The sequence below is a fragment of the Miscanthus floridulus genome, chromosome 1 (assembly GCF_019320115.1).
Source record: "Miscanthus floridulus cultivar M001 chromosome 1, ASM1932011v1, whole genome shotgun sequence".
NCBI classification, from domain to species: Eukaryota; Viridiplantae; Streptophyta; class Magnoliopsida; order Poales; family Poaceae; genus Miscanthus; species Miscanthus floridulus.
In genome coordinates, this window is record NC_089580.1 from 122138775 (window position 1) to 122163388 (window position 24614).

At 43.0% G+C, this 24614-nt stretch overlaps 1 protein-coding gene, 4 long non-coding RNA genes and 1 pseudogene across 5 annotated transcripts; all 6 read left to right on the top strand.

The window, feature by feature from the left end:
• The first annotated feature begins 3305 nt into the window (after window positions 1-3305).
• Window positions 3306-8280, top strand: LOC136492382 (uncharacterized). Its single transcript, XR_010768120.1, has 3 exons — window positions 3306-3349; window positions 5734-7093; window positions 8219-8280. It is a non-coding gene; the product is annotated as an uncharacterized lncRNA (long non-coding RNA).
• A 1208-nt stretch (window positions 8281-9488) lies between these two features.
• Window positions 9489-12463, top strand: LOC136462486 (uncharacterized). Its single transcript, XM_066461582.1, has 2 exons — window positions 9489-10320; window positions 11982-12463. The coding sequence occupies exons 1-2, from the start codon at window positions 9489-9491 to the stop codon at window positions 12461-12463; spliced, it is 1314 nt and encodes a 437-aa protein (XP_066317679.1).
• A 1619-nt stretch (window positions 12464-14082) lies between these two features.
• On the top strand, window positions 14083-14752 carry LOC136492390 (uncharacterized). Its single transcript, XR_010768121.1, has 3 exons — window positions 14083-14311; window positions 14412-14514; window positions 14615-14752. It is a non-coding gene; the product is annotated as an uncharacterized lncRNA (long non-coding RNA).
• Window positions 14753-14824: 72 nt separating this feature from the next.
• LOC136492398 (uncharacterized) lies at window positions 14825-15382 on the top strand. The gene is made up of 3 exons (XR_010768122.1): window positions 14825-14947; window positions 15023-15149; window positions 15246-15382. It is a non-coding gene; the product is annotated as an uncharacterized lncRNA (long non-coding RNA).
• Window positions 15383-15742: 360 nt separating this feature from the next.
• Window positions 15743-16186, top strand: LOC136492405 (uncharacterized). The gene is made up of 3 exons (XR_010768123.1): window positions 15743-15876; window positions 15962-16017; window positions 16123-16186. It is a non-coding gene; the product is annotated as an uncharacterized lncRNA (long non-coding RNA).
• Window positions 16187-19484: 3298 nt separating this feature from the next.
• On the top strand, window positions 19485-20204 carry LOC136462494 (uncharacterized; annotated as a pseudogene).
• Window positions 20205-24614: the final 4410 nt, after the last annotated feature.

Consider the following 24614-nt stretch of genomic DNA (forward strand, 5'->3'; position numbering starts at 1 on the left):
CCTAGCTAGAGAGAGGTCGGTTCCTCGCTCGACTAGAGAACCTCACCGCCGATGAGCCATAGGATAGCACCAAGCGATCCCCTGCCAAACTCTCATTGTAATCCCCTGATTTGGGTGCTCCTGAACACGAAGAACACCTCACTGCTCGACGTAGGGCCTTGATAGCCCAAACCAGGATAAACCGTTGTGTCTCCATTGTGTTTTTGAGTACCCAAGCCACCGGAGACCCACACTTCTGACATCTGATGAACAACCATGATGTTTGCTACCATTACGAACCCACGACAATGGGTATAAATCTTTGGGTAACAACTAGTTTTTAATTCCTTCGCTCTTTTATAGTATAGATACAAATATAGTAGAACAGATATAGATAATAAACATGGGAAGGATTTGTTCTATGAGTTTGTTATTACTTAACTATTACTATTATCGCCCTCCTGATGAGCTCGAGCTATGTGTTAAGACAGACAAGCCAGACATGCTCCTCTGCCAGCAAGCCTATCCACATCGCCCAAAACTCCCCCAGCCGTCTGATCTTGAATCGTGTGGCTGTGATTGCTCAGATCGAATTTCACTGGAATCAGCTTCCGCCGCTCCTTAGTGGCTTCCACCGGCTTCTCTCAGCGTAGTTTGGCTTCAACTCCGGAGCTAGCCCAGTGAATATATACCATGGCTTTCGATTTTGGGTCCACATAGTCGGCCTCATCTCTTCCCCGTCCTCCCCCATTCCTCCCGTGGCTCGCATGGATGCCGCCGCCGCCCGCCCGCCGCTCGCGCCCCTGCTGCTGCTCCTGCCGCCGCTCGCGCCTCTCCTTCTCTCCCACGGCGACGCACCGGTGAAGGGTCGAGATGGTGACTAGAGGGGGGGTGAATAGTCTTTTCTAAAACTTAATCGCGTCGGCTAACCGATACAAATGCGGAATTAAAACTATCGATCTAGCCAAGACTATACCCCACTATATATGTTCACTAGCACCTTTCAAAGATAACAATTATGCAACAAAGGTGTTGGGCTAGCTAGAGCTCTCCTAAACAATTCTAGGAGCAAGGTTACACAAACCTATGCCACTAGTACTTTAAGCAACAAGGGAGCTCCTACACATGCTAGTAAGCAAAAGCACAAAGCTAACTAAGCTCACTAGCAATGCTCAATAACAAGGCAACCAATGCCTAATTAGAGAGCGCAAATACTTAGTTACACAAACTAAGCAATGTGACTAACAAGGTTACTAAAACCAAATTAGCCACACAAGGGAGCTACTTCTATGCTACACAAGCAAGAAGGTAATTAGCAAGCTATACAAGCTATCTAATTACAAGAGCAACTACACAAGCTTAATATGTATAAAAGTAATTGCAAGCTTGTGTAATGGGGATGCAAACCAACGGGAAGAACAAGGTTGACACGATGATTTTTCTCCCGAGGTTCACGTGTTTGCCAACACGCTAGTCCCCGTTGTGTCGACCGCTCACTTGGTGGTTCGGCGGCTAATTAGCATCACCCGCTAAGCCCGCACGTCGGGCGCCGCAAGAACCTACCCCTTGAGTGAGGGTAGCTCAATGACACGCTTTACTAGAGTTGCTCTTCGCGGCTCCCGTGGGGCGAGCACAATGCCCCTCACAAGCACTTCTCCGGAGCGCCGCACAAGCTTCTTGCGCGCTTCGACGGAGACCACCACCAAGCCGTCTAGGAGGTGGCAACCTCCAAGAGTAACAAGCACCACCGGCTTGCAACTCGATCACCTAGTGCCACTCGATGCAACCTCATAATGCAATCGCACTAGAATCGCTCACTCACACAATCGGATGATCACTATCAAGTATATGTGTGATGGAGGGCTCCCAAGCACTCTCAAGCATGGACACATAGTCCCCCAAGGTGCTCCACACCAGCCATGGCCAAAGGCCACTTCTATTTATAGCCCCAAGGGCTAAACTAGCCGTTACCCCTTCACTAGGCAACGGTCGGGCCAACCGGACGCTCTGGTCGTGTTGATCGGACGCTGGACCTCAGCGTTTGGTCGCTCGTAGATGACCACGTGTCCCGGTTCCAACGGTCACTTGACCTGACCGGACGTAGCAGCTTCAACTGACCGGACGCTGAACCCCCAGCGTCCGGTCATTTCTAGTAAGCTCCCGAGCATGACCGGACGCGTCCGGTCAAACGCGATCGGACGCAGCCAGCGTTCGGTCACACTCCAGCTACTGCGTCACCGTACGTCAGCCTGACCGGACGCAGCCTTCCAGCGTCTGGTGCATTCAGATCCAGCGTCCGGTCAGTTGACCGACGCCGACATCTTCGCGACCAACTCGTTTTCACTTCTAACTTCTTCACCCTTGCACCAATGTGCTAACCACCAGAATTTGCATCCGGCGCAATAGAAAATAGGCATTCTATTTTCCCGAAAGCGACCCAAACCCATCTCACCCCTGCAAACACCACCTCCTTTGTAAATATGCCAACACCACCAAGTGTACACCACCATGTGTATGTGTGTTAGCATTTTCACAATCATTTCCCAAAGGATGTTAGCCACTCAACATGCCACGCCACTCGATCCTAGCGACAATGCAAAGTTAGATCACTCGAGTGGCACTAGATGACCGATATGCAAACAAGTTTGCCCCTCTTGATAGTACGGCCATCTATCCTAAACCCGGTCATAAACTTCTCTACACACCTATGACCGGTGAAATGAAATGCCCTAGGTTATACCTTTGCCTTGCGCATTCCATTCCATCTCCTCCAATGTCGATGCAACACATGCACCAACACGATCAACAATGATATGATCCACTTCATATCATCACATGATCATATTGGTTCATCGATCTTGACTCTACTTGCTCTTCACCATTGCCATCGTCCATCGGCGCCAAGTCTTGCTCAAGCTTCACCGCCACGCGGTCCATCACTCCAAAGCCTTCGACTTGCCCTTCACGTTTGCAACCGGTCCATCAAGCCAAGTCTTGTCTTGATCTTCTCCACCTTGATCACATGACTCAATGTCATGTCTCATGTGCATTTAAGCTCCTTCATCATCACATGTGTGAGCATTTCAACATCTCCAAGCCATTTTCACCTTCATGGCATATGTTGTTCACACATATGTACCTGTGGACTAATCACCTGTGTATCTCACATAAATACAATTAGTCCACCTAGGTTGTCACTCAATTACCAAAACCAAACAAGGACCTTTCAACCGGCTACGGCCACACCGCTGGTCACGGGTGCAGGTGCCGCGCAGCCCCGGGCCGGCGCGCCTGGTGAGGGTGCCTCCGACGACCGGCGTGGAGGCCGGTGCGGGTGGCTCGGTGATGACCCACCGCGACCAAGCCCCAGGTAAAGGCGGCCTCCCTCCCTTGCTCCTCCTCTCCTTCACACTCGGGCGCCTGGGTCAACCGAGGATCTACATGCTTCTCGTCCACCTTTGCTAGGGTTCATCCGGGGCCTCCATGACCGGATCCACCACCTCCATGGCCGGATCCGTTAGTTCCCCCATAGGATTTGCGTCTGGCGTTGAGGGATGCGACATGGGGGCATCCTGCAGCGTTATGTCGGCATATGGCGGCCTGTGCAGCCTTGCCCACTGATTAGCATGAGCGTAGAGCACCGACAGCTCCGGCCTGTCACGTCGGCGGCTGGTCTAGAACTGCTGCTGCACGTCGTCTACTCAAGCATGGCCGCTGCCTGCTCAAGCGTATAGTAGTTGCAGCCATGTCATGCGTACACCTTGATGTGGAGAAAGGTTTGTGCGATCAGCACTTGAGCGCCGTAGCAGTTTGTATGTAGCAGGCAGGTGTTGATTGAATCCAAGATTAAAGATGCTCGGTGCCCTTTGATCTAGGAGGGAGATAAGATATAGTGCGGTGTAAGCTTAGAATGATTACTTATATTAAATTTTATTGTTATAGATTGCTCCATCAAATGTCTCTTAAGGTTGTATTGAAGAATTTAGAGGTAAACTGAAGTAAATTGATAAGAAGCAGGTGTTCAAATGCTTCTTATGATGAAGTAGACTGATATTCGCTGGGCCGGGTTGTATTGAAAAATTTAGAAGGGTACCTACTGACACAGAAACAAGTTGAGTTTTATATTAAAAAGTCTGTGTTCTAATTTGCATTTGCACATCCAAAATGATTTCGGTGTTAGCAGAATGAAATTTTGGTGTGCATGCTGCTGCTTGGCTTCACTGCTTTCTTTTTCAACTGTATGCCAATTGATGCTTTTGTTTCCCGCATGCCACCACTTGGGGTACCGTATGATTTATGTTTGATTTCAGATTGTGCATATGTCTTCAAGTTACTTTAATCAATATTCCATCTATTTTTACTAGATTTCCCACATCCACATGTTCAGTTGACCAAATATTAACTGATTTGTTGTTGCTTATTGACATGTCATATTTACATAATACAGATATAGATGTGGTTGCCCTATTATTAGTTCTAGTGATTATAGCTACAAATATTTGTTTACTCTACACATGGATGTACTGTCTATTAGTCCCTTCTTTTATAAAATGAAACTGCAGTATAGCACCTATTTAGTGTTACAATGACCTTCAAAGAAAAGCTGGCTGACAGGTTCATACTTTTTTTTTGTTTTTCCCCTGTTTCCTATATGGAAATTTCCTTTTTCCTTTTAATGTGTTATTTTTAGACCTTACCGTCTGCTTGCAGTCATAGCACCTATTGCATGTGCTACCTATAGGATTCAGGTACACTAATCATCCCTCAACACTCATTACCTTAACAGTATAGGTTTCGTACAGCCTATAGCTCATTCATAAACACACATAGCTAGATTGATGAACCGGTAGCTCCTGACTCAAAACAAAGATGGAGAGTTCACTAAACAACAGAGCAAGGATGTGCCCACGTCTCAAACTAGCCATGTATAATAACCGTGCTCTTGTGCACAACATCGCTATCAATGTACAAAAGCGCCTATTAATGTAACGTAGATCCTCTGCTTTGCACTGTAAATCAGGTGACATAAGGCTATGCCTTTGTTTGTGTTTGTAAAAGCACAAACATCTCCAATCCTGACTCAGACCAGTATCTGTACAAATATTCCGGTGTAAGCATAGTAATGCTTTATCTTAACACCGCGTTGTTTCCTTATATATTTGAACTTTTCCATGTGCATGTTACAGCCATAATCTATTTAACCAAAAGTCCAACCATACTACATCGGCATTAGGTTTACTGAATTCGCAGCCACAAAGGCTCTTACTGCTAACCGATATGCGTATAGGGAGCAATAGGTGATAGTAGTGTAACATTGAGTTAGCCAATATTTGGGTAGGGCGAAGACATGCCTTTGGGTTACATGTCGTTCCTTACTGACTGAATCGACGCTATTTGTTTGATGCAGGATCAGCCATTTCAGAATGACATCTTTTATGTAACATGGTTTCGATCTGCTATTTTCCTATTTATTGCGTGTAGGGAGCAATAAGCGATAGTAGTTTAACGTTATCTTTTCTTGTTGTTTGTTTGGTGACCATATATATATATATATATATATATATATTTTGGGAAATTAGGACAGTCTTTTCTGTATAGTGTTGCTCCAAATTATAATCTGATTTCTGTCATCTATTGGGTTTCGCCTAAACTATTTCATATGTTGCTGCAGGCACCGTTTTATTTTACGATTCATGCCCTTTGTGTATTGACCTAATTTGCTGCTGCTCTTGCTATTATTATGAGATAATACAGGTTCCTCAGCGCGCATCGCTGTCCTGGGTTGGATTATTTCGCTCTGCTAGACAGAAGGTGCTACGTCGTGCTCAGTTGGATAGCTGTTCGGTGTTCCTCAAGATCCTCTGTACTTGATTCCTGCTTGCTCTCAGGTAAGAGCGGCTCATCCTTGTATGCACACCTATTCTGCAAAGCAGTGCTTCTTATGATGAAGTAAACTGATATCCTCCTTTCTTTTGGGTTCTGCAAACACATTAGAAGGACGCGGTCGCTTCTTACGGCTGTCTCGATATCGACACTGGTTTTAGTTTTGGCTCCGCACGAAGGCTTTGCCAAAAAAAATTTTAGATCGGCAAAATTTCCACCAAAAGTTTTTTTCTTGGCAAACAAATTTTTTATTTGGCAAATCCAGCATTGGCATCATGTTTGATTTATGCTTGATTTTCTACATGAGTAGCACAGCAGAGGGCCACCGGTGATGATGAATTGGACATTATAAGTCATAAAAATTATTTGGACTGCTTTCAAGATTAGTTTTTTGCTATTATACATGGGTTCACTGCTTTCTTTTTCAACTGTATGCCAATTGATGCTTTGGTTTGCCGCATGCCAACACGTGGGGTGCCATATGATCTATGTTTGATTTCCTACATGAGTAACACAACCAAGGGCCACTGGTGAGGACGAGCTGGACATTATAGGTCATAAAATTTTTTTGGACTGCTTTCAAAATTTGTTTTTTGCTGTTATACATCTAAGGCTCTTACTGCTAACCGATATGCCTATAAGGACCGATAGGCGATAGTAGTGTAACATTGAGTTAGCCAGTATTTGGGTAGGGCAAAGACATGCCTTTGGGTTACATGTCATTCCTTACTGACTGAATCAACGCTATTTGTTTGATGCAGGATCAGCCATTTCAGAATAACATCTTTTATGTAACATGGTTTCGATCTGCTATTTTCTTGTCTATTGCGTAGAGGGAGCAATAAGCGATAGTAGTGTAACGTTATCTTTTACTTGCTGTTTGTTTGGTGACCATATATATATATATTTTTTGGGAAATTAGGACACTCTTTTCTGTATAGTGTTGCTCCAAATTAGAATCTGATTTCTGTCATGTATTGGGTTTCGCCTAAAATATTTCATATGTTGCTGCACGCACCATTTCATTTTATGATTCATGCCCTTTGTGTATTGATCTAATTTGCTGTTGCTTTTGCTATTGTTATGAGATAATACAGGTTCCTCGACGTGCATCACTGTCCTGGGTTGGGTTATTTCGCTCGGCTAGACAAAAGGTACTACGTCGTGCTCAGTTGGAGAGCTGTTCGGTGTTCCTCAAGATCCTCTGTACTTGATTCCTGCTTCCTCTCAGGTAAGAGTGGCTCATCCTTATATGCACACCTATTCTGCAAACCAGTGCTTCTTATGATAAAGTAAACTGATATCAGTCTGCTTTCTTTTGGATTCTGCAAACACATTAGAAGGACGCGGTCGCTTCTTATGGCTGTCTGGATATCGGCACTGGTTTTAGTTTTGGCTCCGCACAAAGGCTTTGCCAAAAAAAATATTTCAGATCTGCAAAATCCCCACCAAAAGTTTTTTTCTCGGAAAACAAATTTTTTATTTGGCAAACCCAGCATTGGCGTCATGTTTTCTTCCAACTCATCATATATAGCTATTTTGAGGGATATTGCACAGCAATGTTGCTTACCTTATATATCTTGTATACATGAGGTCATACAGGATGTGACACATCTTTATGGTATAGAGATTGAACTGCCATCCAGTGTGCTTCACATCGGCCGCCGCACATTGTTTTTTTGGGGTCATCCACATTTAGAGGAGGCTTTAGCGTATGAGGCGGCAACGTTCCAAGCTATTATTGCTTTGCAAAGGCTATATGGTTCGGCTGCTGGTGATTATAGTGTGCATGGATTACATATGTATAGAGCTATTGCCCAGCGGCTCCTCCCAATTGCAAATAGGGGTACACAACTTGCTAGATTGGTAATAGCGGTCTCAGAACACCCAAATGTGCTTTTGCCTGCACTCGAAGCTTGTGCACAGCTCCTATTAGATGAGGTCGCGGCTATTCCGCACGGTAGTGCTCTTTAGTGTTTCTAGGCTGTGCCTTCTTAGACTGTCTCTCTGTAATAATTTCTTGCTTCCATTGTAACTACAACTTCCTAAAGCAATAAATAAGATTCAATTGTGGAACTATGTTTTCGCGTTTCGTTACTTACATCTTGTTTGCTACTGAAGCCATGCTCGTGCTACCACATTCTGCCATATAGAGGCAGATTCCTGAGTTATAGCTGTGTCCAATTTTTTTACTGCACACCTAATTTGTTCATGCCATTTATGGCCATTTACCTTTTTCGAAGTACCTGCTTCATACCTTTTCCCGTGTTAAAACTCCCATCTCTCTATATTACTCATATTATGTGTCAGTCATGTATTTTTCCCCTAAAAAAACCCTGTTCATGTCTCTTCATAGTAAGATGCACAGCCAGCGAAACCACATGGAGTAGCCACTTCCTATGGCTGCACGACATACATGTATGTAAAATGCACTTTGTTTTAGTCGCCATTTTGTATAAAAGATCTCTGGAACTAATTCCCGAGACCTGCATATTTGTCTATATTGGTTAGCCTAACAGTATATGCCTATATATGGCAGTGGAGGCTCCTGTGCATGCAGAGAGCTCTGGTACACCGACATCGGCAAGCCGCCACGCAAGAGCACGTATGTGCCATCAGCTGTTTAGGCCCCCATGTGTACATACAGCATTAGATTCATGCTGTTCCTGCGTTAGCCTTACAATTCTTCTACTCAGGAAACAATACTTCGTGTGCTCTAGAAACATCCAATCCTGCTGCATGTAGGAACAAAAGAAGGAAACTGTTAAACCAACATCGCCTTGTCTGGAGAGGTATTTAGACCTACTAGACACACACACACACACTCTCTATCTATCTCCTTCCATATCCATATTCCTAAGACCTAGAGTATGTGTACAGGTGCTGCATCTAAGCAAAGTGCTGATCTAGAGTGTGGCCAGTTTGATGAGGCCTTCGTAGAAGCCCTCAAAGGTACTGATTCCATATCTTCACAGCACATGTGCCTTTACTTCTAGCACGGTGCACAACCCAGGCCCAAAAAAAATAGCTTCTTACTATGCATCTTCCTGTTCCATATCTATGAACCAATTTCGTATCCTGGAAGATCATATTATGGTGCACCTGATCGACAATGCTGCAACTGCCCAGCCATTTTTTAGCACGCCGAAAGAGTTGGCAAGGACTCCCAGGGTTCTTCGGGCTCAGTTATCTACAACAAGTGCTGCAAAGGAGGCAGAGTCATCATTCCATGGTTCCTGCCAAGACCTGAGCCTCTAGCAACTCTTGCGAGGTCTGATGGTGGTCCTATCTCTAATAAATTTATGAAAAATATCAGGCAGTACAATTGCCTTTTTGCCTTCACTTCGATGGGAGCAAACATAGACCGATCCATGAATGATGGTGGAGGTCCTTCGGTTTTCAAGATTTGTGGACAAATTCACCACCGCATAGGTTCTTTGCTGCCATCGGATGATGAGCCTGCCAAGTTCATACAACTATATGTGTATGATACATCGCACGAGGTGCAAAATAGAATTGCTTCTTTAGGTCATCATGACGCTAGAGGATCGGATCTAGATCCTGCTATTGTTCAGTCCCTAGCTGCCATGCTTGATCAACACAACTCATTCGCGCAGTAGTTTCGGATGGTGAGGGACCGGTTGGCAGATGATGAAACAGAAGACTTTGTTATTCGCATAGTTGGCCCAAGAGATGGTGATCCGCCTCAGTACAGCTTACCAACTACGGATCAGCTAGCTATGTTAGTAGTTGGTGATTTCAATTACGAAGCCTTTGAGTGGGATATTATTGTGCAGAAACAAGCAGGAGACCTTCAACAGATTTTTGCTCTGCATCCCGCTTTCATGGCACTTCAATATCCTTTGTTATTTCCATATGCTGAGTGCGGTTGGCAAGCTGGGGTTCTATACGCTGGAGTCATACAGACAAGAGCCAATGCCCATATAAAAGTCACCATGCAGGACTACTACTGCTACATGTTTCATTATAGGAAAGATGAACCAAATCCGTATCTATGTTATGGTGCACTCTCAAGTCAAGCTAAGGTGGATGCTCGGGCCTGTGTAGATGAAAACAGGTTATGGTACATAGTAGAAAACCAAGCTAATATTAGAATGGAAAGTATCCAAGGAATTTGTGATGCAATAAACAGAGGATCCACAGAGGGCAGCGAGATGGGGAAGATGACCATGCTCCCGGCGTCGCACACGGGTGGCAGACATTACATGATACAAAATTATCATGATGGGATCGCTATTTGTCAAGAATATGGTCCTCCAGATTTCTTCGTTACTTTCACATGCAATCCTAAATGGCCTGAGATCACTGAAGCCATCTTTGATCCTGGACAAAAGCCAGTTGACAGGAATGATCTGATAGTCAGGGTCTTTAATATGAAATTAGAGGAACTTCTACATGATATCAAAGCTGGTACATCTTTTGGACCCTACAATGCAGGTACACTCATGTTTATGCATAGTGTCTTGCTATCCTTGCTTCAATACAGTCCTTTCCATTCGTACCTACCTGCATGCTATTTCCTAAGAAGCCACAATTTCTTACAAATTCTTAAGATCCCTCTTTTTCCAATGCAGTACTCCACACTGTCAAATTCTAGAAAAGGGGACTGCCACATGCCCATATTATTCTATGGACTTCCACGGATACATCAAGTCCAACTGCAGCAATGATTGACAAATATGTCACTGCAGAGATACCTGATCCAAAAATAGATCCACTTGGCTATGCTCTTGTCTCCGAACATATGATACATGGCCCTTGTGGTAAAGACAACCCAAAATGTCCCTGCATGAAAAAGAAAAAATGCTCAAAACATTTTCCCAAGCCATATGAGGCAGCCACTATAGTTAACAAGAATGGTTTTGTAGTGTACAAGAGACGAACAAATGCACTTTTTGTTAAGAAAGGAGGCTTCCAGATGGATAATAGATGGGTTGTCCCATATAATATGTTGCTTCTCAAAAAGTACCAGACACATATAAATGTTGAATGGTGCAATAAAACGACCTTCATCAAGTACCTCTTCAAATATGTAACCAAGGGAGCTGATTGTAGCAAAGCTTACCTACAGAGGGTTAAGAAAGGCCAGCCAGCACCATATGATGACGAAACAAACACTATAAATGAGGTAAAAGAATACCTCGATTGCAGATATATCTGTGAACAAGATGCATGCTGGAGAATATTTGGATATGACATCCATAGACACCACCCAGCGGTAGAGAGAATGCCTGTCCACCTTCCAAACAAAAATTTTGTAAGCTTTAGTGCAAGAACCAAAATGGAGAGATTAGTATCAGCAGAGTTTTTGAGAAGAACAATGTTGACTCAGTGGTTTAGGTGTAATGCAATTTTTCCTAAAGCTAGAGCGTTCACTTATCCGCAATTTCCCTCTAGATGGTTATGGGATCAAAGAGACAGGAAATGGCATAAGCGGAGGCAAAAGTTTGGTAAGATAGGCAGGCTCCATTATGTGCACCCATCGGTTGGTGAGTGGTACTACCTTCGCATGTTGCTTCTAATAGTGAAAGGTGCCACCAGCTATGAAAACCTTAGATTTCATAATGGAAGATATCATCACACTTTCAAAGAGGCATGCCGATCACATGGTCTCCTTGGTGATGACCAAGAGTGGTATAATGCCTTTGATGAGTCGGCTGCTTGGGCTACTTTGGCGTAGCTGCGAAGCTTGTTCGTTACCATGATCTTGTTCTGTGAGGTAGGTGATGAAAAGAGTTTCTTTGAAAAAGTATGGCGCCATCTATCTAATGATATTATCTATCAATATAGAGATATGGTCGGTGATCCAAACTATGCAGTACCTGATTCATGAACTAGAGATTTTCTTCTCGATGAGCTAGCCATTTTATTCTCGTAGAGTGGTAAGAACATAGCTGACTACAATCTGCCTCCAAAGACCCATTTTGAATATCCTGTTCTACACAATCGTCTGGTTGAAGAGGAACTATCACATCCCTCGGATCCATCCATTGATATGAATAATCCAACTATTTCTCTCAACGAAGATCAGGCAAATGCTTTCAACACAATAGTCCAGAGAGTTGAACAAAACTAGCCTGGATTCTTCTTTGTTTTAGGATACGGAGGCACTGGTAAAACATACTTATGGAATAGAATGGTTGGATATCTTAGAGCAAAGAATAAGATTGTACTGACCGTGGCTTCCTCGGGTGTAGCGGCGCTGCTGCTCCAAGGAGGTCATATAGCTCACTCAAGGTTCAAAATTCCTTGTGAGGTAGAAGAAGATACAGTCTGCGATGTTAGTAGGGGCACAATGCTTTCTGAACTTATTGAGCTCACAAGCTTGGTCATCTGGGATGAGGCCCTCATGGCTAATAGGAGATGCTTCGAGGCCTTAGACCGCACATTCAGAGATATTGAAAAAACCAAAAGCCCAGAGACTGCTCATATACCATTTGGTGGAAAAGTTGTTGTTCTAGGAGGGGACCTCAAACAAATCTTACCTGTGGTTGAAGGTGGTACCAAAGAAGATATCATTAGCTCCACTATCATCAGGTCTCGGTTATGGGCCCATGTTGAAATCCTGAGTCTAAAATAGAATATGCGATTAGTATGTTCACCAGATGATCCTTCTAAACAGCAGGAGGTGGCAGCATTTGGTAGGTGGATATTGGACATCGGTGAAGGCAAAATACCATGCACGTCTAGACACGGAGACAACGAACCAAGCTAGATTACAGTACCACCGCGGCTGCTTATCACTCCTGATGAGGACAGACTTGCAGCCATTGTCCACTCAGTCTATCCTAACTTTCGTGCCAGATACAAAGACCCTGTATACTTATCACAGAGAGCTATACTAGCTCCAACAAATGAAATGACAGATACTGTTAATGATTACATGATCCCCTTAGTCCCTGGTATAGAGAAGGAATGCCTGAGCTCAGATACTATTGACAAATCCACCGCTCAACAAGAAGCATATGACCTCTTATACCCAATTGAGTTCTTAAACTCAATCAGTGGTAATAATTTCCCACAGCATAAAATCATTCTGAAACCAGGAATCCCAATAATGTTACTGCGCAATCTCAACCAAAGGGCTGGTCTTTGCAATGGCACAAGACTGATCATCACTTCGGTTGGAGAATGGACAATTGAAGCTAAGATTATGAATGGGCGATAGGAGAATCAAGCCTTCGCTATACCTCGCATAACCTTAACTTTAAAAAGTAACAAATGGCCATTTGTTCTACAGCGCCGACAATATCCTATCAGAGTATGCTACGCTATGACAATCAACAAGAGCTAGGGACAAACTCTCTCAGCTGTTGGCGTCTACCTCAAAAAGCCTATTTTCTCACATGGACAACTATACGTTGCTGTATCACATGCAACTACAAAGCAAGGTCTGAAGATATACATCGAGGATGATGATGGAAAAGCTACCAATGAGACCAAGAATGTAGTCTACAGAGAAGTGCTTCAGTATTTAGACTAGATAAAAATGAAACCAGCCATACCTATGCATTTCACCTACCAAACTCCACCTAGTTTCAGTAGTATTTTGCTTCCTATTTGCATCTGTTAGGCCCATGATAGTTTAAGTAGTGTACCTATATATGTACAGTTCATTGCAACAGGCCTGCGTGCCTACCATAGCCAAAATTTGGCTTGTATAGATGCTTTTGGAAATCCTTCCATAGAGGGATTTAGGTAGTGCTGTCAATATGTACATGAATGCAGCGTCTGCACTTTTTTTTTGATAAACTAAGAAATGAAACAGTAGTTGCTTATCCAAAAACAGAAAAAGAGAGCAACCTTCTATTTCTGCTATTTTAAAACTACCTCCATACCAAAAATAACACTTTCTTTCATACATACCAGGTACACCATGCAGCAGCCAAGGTTTCTCAGCAATCTGCAGAAAGGTCACCATGCACAAGGCATAACTACTCGAGTCATCAGAAAATGGACACACTATGAAAACATGGGCCAGGGACCACCTCTATATGTTGGCATGGTTCTAGCAGACGCACGGGTACCTTCCTGACTTGGTCAAAACCATCTTAAAATTAGTTAACCTTCAAAAAATAGAATCAATACTATACCTTCTGCTATTACATGTTCATATTGATAGCATCTAATCAGTTCATTGCGTATTTACAATTATAGGGACACACCATGTATATAGAGATTTCAAATGAACTGATCAAATCCAAGGCGTCTCTTTTTGAAGTTGGAAAGGTTTATATTATCAAGAAATTTCTCGTTGACAATGCCAAGAAAAGCTACAGGCCAGTTGACAAAGATCTGATGATAGAGATGGCAGCCCAAACGACTGTTGAGGTTGTTCAAAACCCTCCACAAACAATTCCTGAATACATTTATAGGATCACTCAGTTCCCAGCCATAAAACCAACACGAATGGTCTACAACTTAACAGGTTCGTTGTAGATCCAGAATATGTTGCAGATAAACTCTATCTTCACTTTCAGTTTGTTATTTTCTTGTTAACTGGTGCTGTTGACCTCTAATTTTTTAAGATGTCATTGGTTACCTCGTCAAGTATGAAGCAACGCATACATTTGTGCCAAAGAACCAAGAAAAGGCAAAAACGCTCAGAGAGATCTATATCAAGGATCTAAGGTATGTAACTGCTTATATCACAGGCTACAACACCTTGCACTTACCACCCGCCTATACAGGTGTAAAAATATATATTCATCCAGAATTAATTCCCATCTAGAGACAATATGATGAAGATTACCCTGTGGAGCGAGCATGCTAGAGCTTTCAACATTAGCAATATATACGACAGTGAGGCTGGTAATGTTATTGTTTGCCTTGTTGTTGGATGCATACCAGGAGAGGATATTAAAAATAATGGTAATTTATCTTCTACATTCGAGACCAAAGGTCATAGGCATATGCCCATCTACCATAGTAAACCAGCATACTTTTTCATTCTAAAAATTGTTCGCCTCTGGCCTCTCGCAAATAAACCATGCCTAACAGGAAGTTCAGCCTGCTGCTACTACTTGAACCCCAACATTCCAGAGGCACGTCCTTTCTACTCTAGGTACAGCCTTTGTCGACCTGACCCCATATGTAACTAAACCATCATATGCTGCAACACTCAAATTGCCATTCTCAGATTCAAAAACACCCCGGTGTACATCGATCAACCAACAGATGAAGAGACTCACTCTCCAGCTGAAGACATTGAGCTTCCAGAGAAAACTATAGATGCACTCAACCAGGTTGACCCTTTTGATGAAGAGGTACGTGGCACACATATTACACTCATTTTTTCACATCTTTGTACATACCTTGTCAAAACATTCGACACCTATCTACTAACCCTATAATATGAACAGGGACCCTTCAAGTGCACGGTAACAGTTGTCTCCATTATAAACTCAACCAGCTGGTGGTACATGTCTTGCAAACTGTGTAAAAAAAGGCTGAACAGCAGGCGGATGGAAGCTATAGATGTCCAAAATGTCAAGGCACAGCTATGGTTCCTAGGTACCTATTGCTGAAACCACTTCTGCTTAAAATACACACATACGCAGACTGTTTCTCTAGGTACTTATAGATCCACTGTTTCCTAAATTGCACATGTACCTAATATCGTTCACAGGAAGAGATGAAACAGGTGAAGCTAGATTCTTTACTTATGATGACGAAGCCTACAAAATGATCCAGAGAGACTATGAATCAGTGATGAACCCATTAGCTCCACGAGATGCCTTGCCTCAGCCATTACAGAAGATCATTAATAGCACGTACCTGCTCTCTGTTGATCTTACTAATGATTCATGCAAGAGCACAAAATACAAACAATACCAGGTCAAGGCTGTTTTAGCAAGAGCACCAAAACAGTCTGAAATAGATATTATTTCCATGTCTCAGTATGAAGAAGAGAACCCAACAAATGCCTCTACAAATATCGATAGTCCACAACATTCAAGTGAGGTGCTTCTGATTGAGTCAGGAACACAACAGGTAACCAGATTTTATACAAGCTTATTCCATTATGCTAATGTTTATAAACATACTGCCATATTTGTCTTGCTATGACATGAAATAGACTCCAGTACCAGCTCTTGACACTGGTAAAGAGACCTGTAAAGATGATGATACCAGGTGCTTTACAAAAAATACTCGAACCAGCAATTTTACATGATCCATACACGACAAGCTTTGGTCAATATATTTATCTAATAATACTTCATTCTTTGTCTCTGTAAGATCGTCGGCAGTTCATCCCGGTGCTCAGAGGAATCTATTCGGCCACCCAGATTCAACGAACAAGGTCAGCTGCATTGATGTATATAATTCAAAATTCCATACATAGCATAGTGACACAAGGCTCTAACATATTAATGGTACAAGTTACAGCATGATGATGTTCAGAACAATGAAGAAGACCAAACCATCAACGACCTTAAGAGACTTGCTGCATAGGATGTTTCATCGTCGAAGACAAAATCCAAGAAGTATGCTGGAAACACTAATATGCTTCACATATTTATAGACCCATATCACTTCTCTTCATTTACTGACTCTTAAAAAAATTACAGACCAAGGTCTCTCTCTGAAGGCCGTGCTGAAAAGAATGGTTCCCACAGCTAAAATACCTTTCTGGTATCACTAAGGTAACCTTATACATCGACTACACACAAAGTACATTTATGAGAACAGAGTTCGGCTCGATCCATCAATTCACTTCAGATAACACACAAAACAGCCTCAACAAGAAATTTTGCATTGTCTATTTACACTAACTAAAGAAAATTTTCCCAAACAGGTAACGTCGATGATGTAACCGAATGCTCCAGGCTTTTGCTCCAAACTCTTGTTGTTTGTAGTATGAAACTGTGTTCCAGTGCTTTGTAATCACATGAACTTTGAAAGGTGCCTATTCCCTGTACAGTTCCCAGGCTTCTTTCATATGGTAGAATATTCGCCAAGACTAGAACAATTCAACTCCAAACTTAAAATAGGAGCCTCTTCCCTGTATAATTCTCAGCCTCCTTTTATATTCTATGGTTGTAGCCATGATTACCTCAGTTTATCTCCGCTTAAACTATGGCATGCTATAGACATGTGAACTTCCTGTAATGGCAAACACATCAGGCTGAACCACAGATTATGTGGTGTTAACTATTTCCTGTACTTTCATCTGTCCTGCAGCTTGGAGCTTTAGCAATCAGCTTGTGACTGCTGCTATAGCTTCAGTTGCTGATTCTTAATTGGACATTCAGTTGCTATAGCAATCAGCATGTGACTGTTGCTATACGGATCAGCCTATACCTGTTGCTATAGCCTGTGACGACGTGCTCGGAACAGAGCAGACTGTTCAGATTTGTTAGTCTGTCATGGTAATTCTGAAATGGCAAGCGTTCATTCCGCCGAGACTCGCATGGTCTTGCATTTGTGGACTATATTTCCTTTGCTGTAGCCTGGGTGTGAATTGATTCTCTGGCCTTGGTGCTGTTTTGAATGAAATTGTAAGGTACTCTTGCAATGCCTCACCGATTCAGATTCTGCATTCTGACTGCATGCATGGTACTGTCATGATTTCTACGTATTGAATGTTGAATTCGTTCGAATGATCCGGTAGATGAGTGTTGCCCCATATGGGCAACCTTTTCATATTTAACCATTGTTGGTGCAGCATCGAAGGACAACATTAGTCAGAGTTCTAGATCTTTTCTTGCCGCCGAGCCCGAAACTCCGAAAGCGCAACTGCGCAGCCAACTAAATTTCCATAAATATATGTTGTCCCTGAGCCGAATAACAATACCCTGGTTCGTTCACAACTAATGGGAACATAACAAGCCCGCCTGTTCCTCCCACCATCGAATCTACCATTCGATGGATGAGATTTGTTGAATCAGATTTTACAGGGATCAGCTTCTACTTGCCACCTACAACTTTTCATCAGCTTCTATTTATCTTGCTGGGCTCCTAATGAGAATCCAGGAAAACAAAATAAATACCCAACTCCTGATTCTCCTTCCCGACCCTTCTCAAAAAAATCTCGCCTCCTCCCATACAGGCTGCCTCATCGCTTCCTCTTTCTCGCTCCCGTCTCCGTCCTCCCCCGACGCGGGCAGAGCACCGGCGCTCGCGGCATGCGGTGTAGTGGCCAACCCCGTGAGGCCCGCTGGTGGCCGTCCCCGGTCACGGAGCGGCGCGGGTCGGCCTCGCCGGTGGCCGCGGCGGCGGATCCCCGTGCGCTGCCTCCTCCTGGCGGTTTATAGCCGCTCCACGAAACCCTAGGTGCCTCCTCTGGTGCTTGCGGCGAGGCTCATGGCTGTATCTCACCGAGGCCATGCTCATGGCCGTCCACAGTGCTGCCTCCTCCCACTGGTAAGAAACCCTACCTGCCTCTTCGGCGGTGGCTCCGAAGCTCGCGACAGCAAGCAGCAGCAGTCACGTGCGGGGGCTGGCCTTTTGGGATGCCCCTGTTCTAGAGATTTCTTTGGTATTTCTTTTTAAAATTTTGGCTGAATCGATGTAGAGTATATGGAGGCCAATCCATTCCCTTGGCAGGAGATGTTTCCAAGAGGCTAATGTTCAATCTATAACATATCGATAGGTAACCTGTGAGTCAATTTTTGAGCGATTCTTCTCGTTCTTGATTATGATAAATATACATGTGTAAATTTTCCACGTGCAGGTCGTTCATACATGGGGAACTGCATACTCAATAGCGCCCGAGACCATCGATCCATAGGCCCATCAAGCAAATATCCATCCCTACCACACCGTCCCAGTCATAAAAAGGACCCCGACCTCCTTATGTGAAACAGACGACGACTCCCACCCCACCACCCGCTTTCCCCAAATCCACGCCTCGACCAACCCAGCAGACAACCAAGGCGGTGCTGACCTCGACGTCCGCCGCCGCACTGTCCTTCCCTGCTCCTTCTCCTCCTCCCATCTGAGACGGTAGCGGCGCCACAGCGGCTACTCCTCCTCCTCCTCCACGCCCCTCGCTCCTCGTAGTCCCTAGGAAGGAAGCCTCAGCCCTGGCTATGGTAGTTAGACGCGGCGGCATGAGGAGCAGGCATGGTGGCCTCACCTAGGGCGGGCCCCACATAGAAGCGAAGCGATAGCACCGGCCGAGCGCACAGCGGGCGGTTGCCTAGGCCGACCATAGCCCCAATTTGGTGGCCGCGGCGATGCGGGGACAAGACGCGGCGAGCCTCTTATCTCTGACAAAAGAAGACACGTAGCTGCTATCCACCACGGATACAAGGTATACATCCTCCACCTCACCCTCATTCCTTGCTCAGCCTAATATCTAGGATTATGATTCATACACCCATGGTTACCGTCGTAACCAGCAAGGAAGCCAAATTTTCCACAAATCATTTTAGTCATACTACAACTCACAGGTAGACCATAACAACCTACCGGTGCTTAGGCACCAGAACAGCCACAGGAATCTAACTGTAGAGTTGTTCCCTGCACACTGTAGACAGCATACAATGGTGTTCCTTTTCTTTTTTTTAATAGATACGAAGACGGCCTTTATTCAATATATGCCAAGAAATTTCTTAGATATTACATTGATACTGTTTTTTTATATATATATATAGATGCCAAGACGCCCTTTCTCCAATCTCACAATCATTGACAACACAGATCTGACAGATGTTGACACAAACTCTTGTGCCAATGCCATCATGGTAGCTGCTCCAGACACAGCTTCACTCCCATGCAATGCCTATGAGCTGAGAGATGCAATCTACCAGCATCATGGAATCATCATAGCCCTCGAAAGCATATCCTACTATGGGCCAGGATTTTTCCTTCGCCTACCCACACCAGCTACCAAAACCCACTTGCTAACCAACTGTTTCATAAGCATCAACAATAACTACTTTGTATTCATGCCATGGAAACCACAAAATGGTGCCACCTCAGTTCCACTACAGGATTTGCTCAGATCCAATCCATTAAATTTGCACCTCGCTAAGGATACCCCTACAAACGAACCATACGAGCGACTCATCATCTGCATCTCGGGCATGCCACCGCACCTATGCTCCAACTCAGTCCTATACTGACTGTTTGATAGACTTTGCACTATCAATGAAATAAACTTCATATCTGCTACCCTCCAATATGAGATAACAGTCCGTGGCCAGCTCTCTGCACTACCCCTCGAAGCCCACATAGGTCTTAGAAACACACCAGCAACCAATGATATTATCGATATCTGGCCACTGAAATATGAAATACTCACAGAGCAAATGCAAGGCAGGGACACTCCACCAGAGGAACGCATCTCTCATATTCGAGTAATTATTGATTGACAGCGCAGCGAGAATTAGTACGTCCACCTACCTATGCTTGCTTTATCACAATAACTCTTTTTTCTCCTTTTGTTTCATACAGGAGACTCAGTGCTCGATACGTCAGACCGCCGCGACCTATACTCCTACTCCGATGATGAGATCACATCTCATCCACATGGTACAGCCACAGCTCATGAACTCCAAAAACAGCTCCTTATATTTATACTTGCTGCCACGTCCCATAAGTACAGCCACATAACCTAAAAAAAGCTAATGCCTCCTACCCAACAAAGTCATCAGCTATCATTGTCTGCATACAAAAATAATTAAGCACACAAATCAATTACTCGCTATAACACAAACACTAATATCACGCAGTTGCTTGTGCAGGCCCACATCTCCATCCACCTGAAGACGACTCCTACTACAACCGTAAGTCCATGCTAATACTTAATCAACCGATTAGTTATTTACACATACAACTCTTTACTAATTTGCGGTTATGAAACTTGTGTCTCTGCAAACAATGCTCCACCACAGCTACTCCAAAGCGCAATTCCAAAGCTGATGAATCCAGTTAGGAAACAAACAGCGCCAGCGGCTACCTCTGAAGGCAAGCGCACACGCCAAAACAGCTACTCCAACAGAGTCTGTTAGCCCAGAAGTTTATCAACTACCGCCTCTAATTATTGTAGTTTTTATATAGCCCATATGTACTGTGATAGCAGCAAATACTCTTGTAATATAGATAGCTTTTAACCTTCGATGTACTAATGGACCGCCATCCTATATCCATATTTAGACTTCTATCTCGCACAAATACACTGACTTTAGATCCCTGCAACTGGTTGCCGCGACACCTCACGGGCGCGCGAATGCGCGCGCCCCAGATACTAGTTATTATTATATATTGCAGGTATGATACATCAAATCAATATGTGCTGTTTTTTCCATTTCTATCTAGAAAAACCAGAATACTCATTATTTATAATTTGGAATTCAAGGAGTATCGATGAGGTTTCCGTATATTACGATACATATATCTTTTTTTATAACGACAATACATATTTTAAATGTTCTTTGCTCCCGTACCTTGTTCAATCCATAAGGTCAGTCGCACTGGGAGTTTTATCCAAGTTTCATCCACATTTAATAAGATATCACGTAAGCATTTTTGCTGATGTAGAACCATATTTAAGAAGGGAGAGAAGAAATGAGTTTTATGGGGATAAAACTCTCTTGGCACAATTATCAACTCGCAATGAGTCTTGGAGTTAGATGTTTATGAAACTATAGAATAAAACTATGTATTAAGAGTGGCTGTTTCATTCAAGTTTTATTACATTTTATTTGAAGTGACATTTTTGAAAACAGTGCTATGAAACTCTCTATTGAGACTAGCGCAACATAGCATATGCTCGATCGATCCTCCTCCTATCTTACGATCCGTTCGATGCTCCTATCTTCCGTACACTATCCTATCCTATCTTGTCCATAACATAACATGCACTCGAAATGTTGAGTATACCGATACATCTTGGCCAATTGGCCTTGTGCTACACACACATCAGCTACTGCTAGTCTCTTGCTGACGAACAAAGTGTGCAATCATGGGGATCAATCCCTTATCGCTACCAACAAAGAGATTGGGGGGCAGCTAGTCTTGGTTGAACAATGCGTACGTGCATGGTACGGTGCCAGTCGTATTATTATTGGCCTATATACTACGCAATTGAGTGGACTTACCAAACGCACTTACGGATCTCCACGCACGTACGGGGCCGTCTGCTAACTTATACGTACACTCAAGCAGCAGGAAGCCCACTTGCTTGGATCGTCAAACAGGCCAGGTACATGTACTCGCTCGGCCCAAATAGCCAGGTTCTTTCGTCTTGGTTCATAGCTTTCCTCCTTGTGATTGTGCATTAGACATACATGATTGGCGTACGTCGTAAGGCTATTCGTCAGAGTTTGTAACTCAAAGACAATAAATAAATATATACGGTAAATAAATACTCCCTCAGTTCTAAATTATAAGTCATTTTAACTTTCTCATAAAGTAAAAGCATTTTCTACGAGTTTATTATTGCTTAATTATTACTATTATCATCGTCCTCTGATGAACTTGAGTTGTGTGTTATTATTAGGCCAGTCTCAGTGAAAATTTCGTCAGAGTTTTATTTGCATTTAATAAGCTGCCACATAAACACTTTTTATGATGTGGCAATGTTTTTAAGAAGAGAGAAGAAGTGAGTTTCATGTGGATGAAACTCTCTTGACATAATTACCAACTCTCTATGAGTCATGAAATTAAATGCTTATGAAACTGTAGAATGAAACTTTCCATTGACAATGGATGTTTCATCCATGTTTCATTTCACTGCATGTGACATGGCAGTCTTGAAAACAACGCTACGAAACTCCCCACTGAGACTAGCCTTATATATTATATGTATGATACAACAAACCAATATGTACTGTTTTCCATTTCTATCTAGCTAGAAAAACCAGAATACTAATTATTTATAATTTGGAAATCAAGGAGTATCCCATAAGGTTTCCATATATTACGATATACATTACGATATACATATCTCTTTTTTTATAACTACGATACATATCTTAAATAATGTTCCTTAACATAACATAGGCTCCGATCCGATCCTCCTATCTTTCTTACACTATCCTGTCCTATCCTGTATATATATATATATATATATATATATATATATATATATATATATATATATATATATATATATATATATATATATATATATATATATGCACTCGAAAGGTTGAGTATTCCCTCTGTTCCAAAATAAGTATCGTTCTCGTTTTCGAGCAGTCAAATATTTTTAACTTTGATCAAATATATACAAGAAAATATAAATATTTATAGTACATAATTAATATCATTAAATAGATCGTTGAATCTATTTTAATAATAAATTTTTTTGGAGATACAAATGTTGCTAATATTTTTTATAAATTTAGTGAAACTTAAGAAAGTTTGACCAACACGAATACCATAGCGACACTTAGTTTTGGGACAGAGCGAGTATACCGATACATCTTGGCCAATTGGCCTTGTGTCACATCAGCTACCGCTAATCTCTTGCTGACGAGCAAAGTGTGCAATCATGGGGATCATCAATTGCTTATCGCTACCAACAAGGAGATTGGGGCAGCTAGTCTTGGTTCAACTATGTGTACGTGCATGGTACGGTGCCAGTCATATTATTATTGGCCTATATACTACGCAATTGAGAGGACTTACGCACTTACGGATCTCCACGCACATACGGGGCCGGCTGCTAACTTATACGTAGACTCAAACAGCAGGAAGCCCACTTGCTTGGATCGTCAAACAGGCCAGGTACATGTACTCGCTCGGCCCAAATAGCCAGGTTCTTTCGTCTTCGTTCCTAGCTTCCTCCATGTGATTGTGCATTAGGCATATACATGATTGGCGTACGTCGTAAGGCCATTCGTCATAGTTTGTTCCTAGAGGATCTCGTTTGGGCTAGGACATGAGTAGTAACGACATAGCATCAACACCACGCAAAGAGGAGACTCCACAGCGGGAGCGGCGGCTGCGGGGGTTGTATGATTTTTTGTTTCCTATTTAATCGATTTGTACAGGCGGGGCGTCGATGTTGTCTGCCTCTGTAAAGCCCATATGTATAAGGCCATGTTTGGATGGATTAGGAGTAGTTGTTAGTCATGGCTAAAAAATAGCCAGCTAAAAATTAGTCAACTAGCAGTTGTTAGTTCATACATGTTTGGATCCTAAACTAATTGTTGGGTTTTACTATAGACTAGAACTAGTTGTTAGCCCATGATAATTGAGTTCTATGCACTAGTAAACTAACAACTAGATATGGTCTTGGCTAAACTTTAACACATTTATTAGTTCTTCTGTTTGGATCCTCAAGCCAACTAGTTGCTAGTTCAAGGGATCCAAACAAGACCTAATATAGATATCTGAGATGGATTTCATAACCGCTAGTAAAATTTCCCATTTACACAGGCATCGCCACGGAGGCGGGCTAGGCAAACCTCTTTCACCCATCTCTAAAAATCATGTGTTTGTTAGTGCAAGAGATTAAACTTGTAAATCTTGAGATTAACAAATCCTACGTCTTAGCATTTCTCAATTGATCACGTCACCTGTCACTGAATGGTGAATAGCGCCCAAGTCTAGTACATACCTTGTATGGATACATTGTATCACTAGAATTAATTTAATCAACTAGTCAGCGAGGTACGTTGTTGAGACATGAATAGCCAATGGACCTAGCAACCGCTAAACGATGTGACTTGAATACCTTGTATGAATAGGCAATGTACGTTGTTGAGAACGTGTAATAGCTCTTTAAATAAGGTAGAGGCTGCCCTCAATCAGCCATCCCATCAGTCATTTCC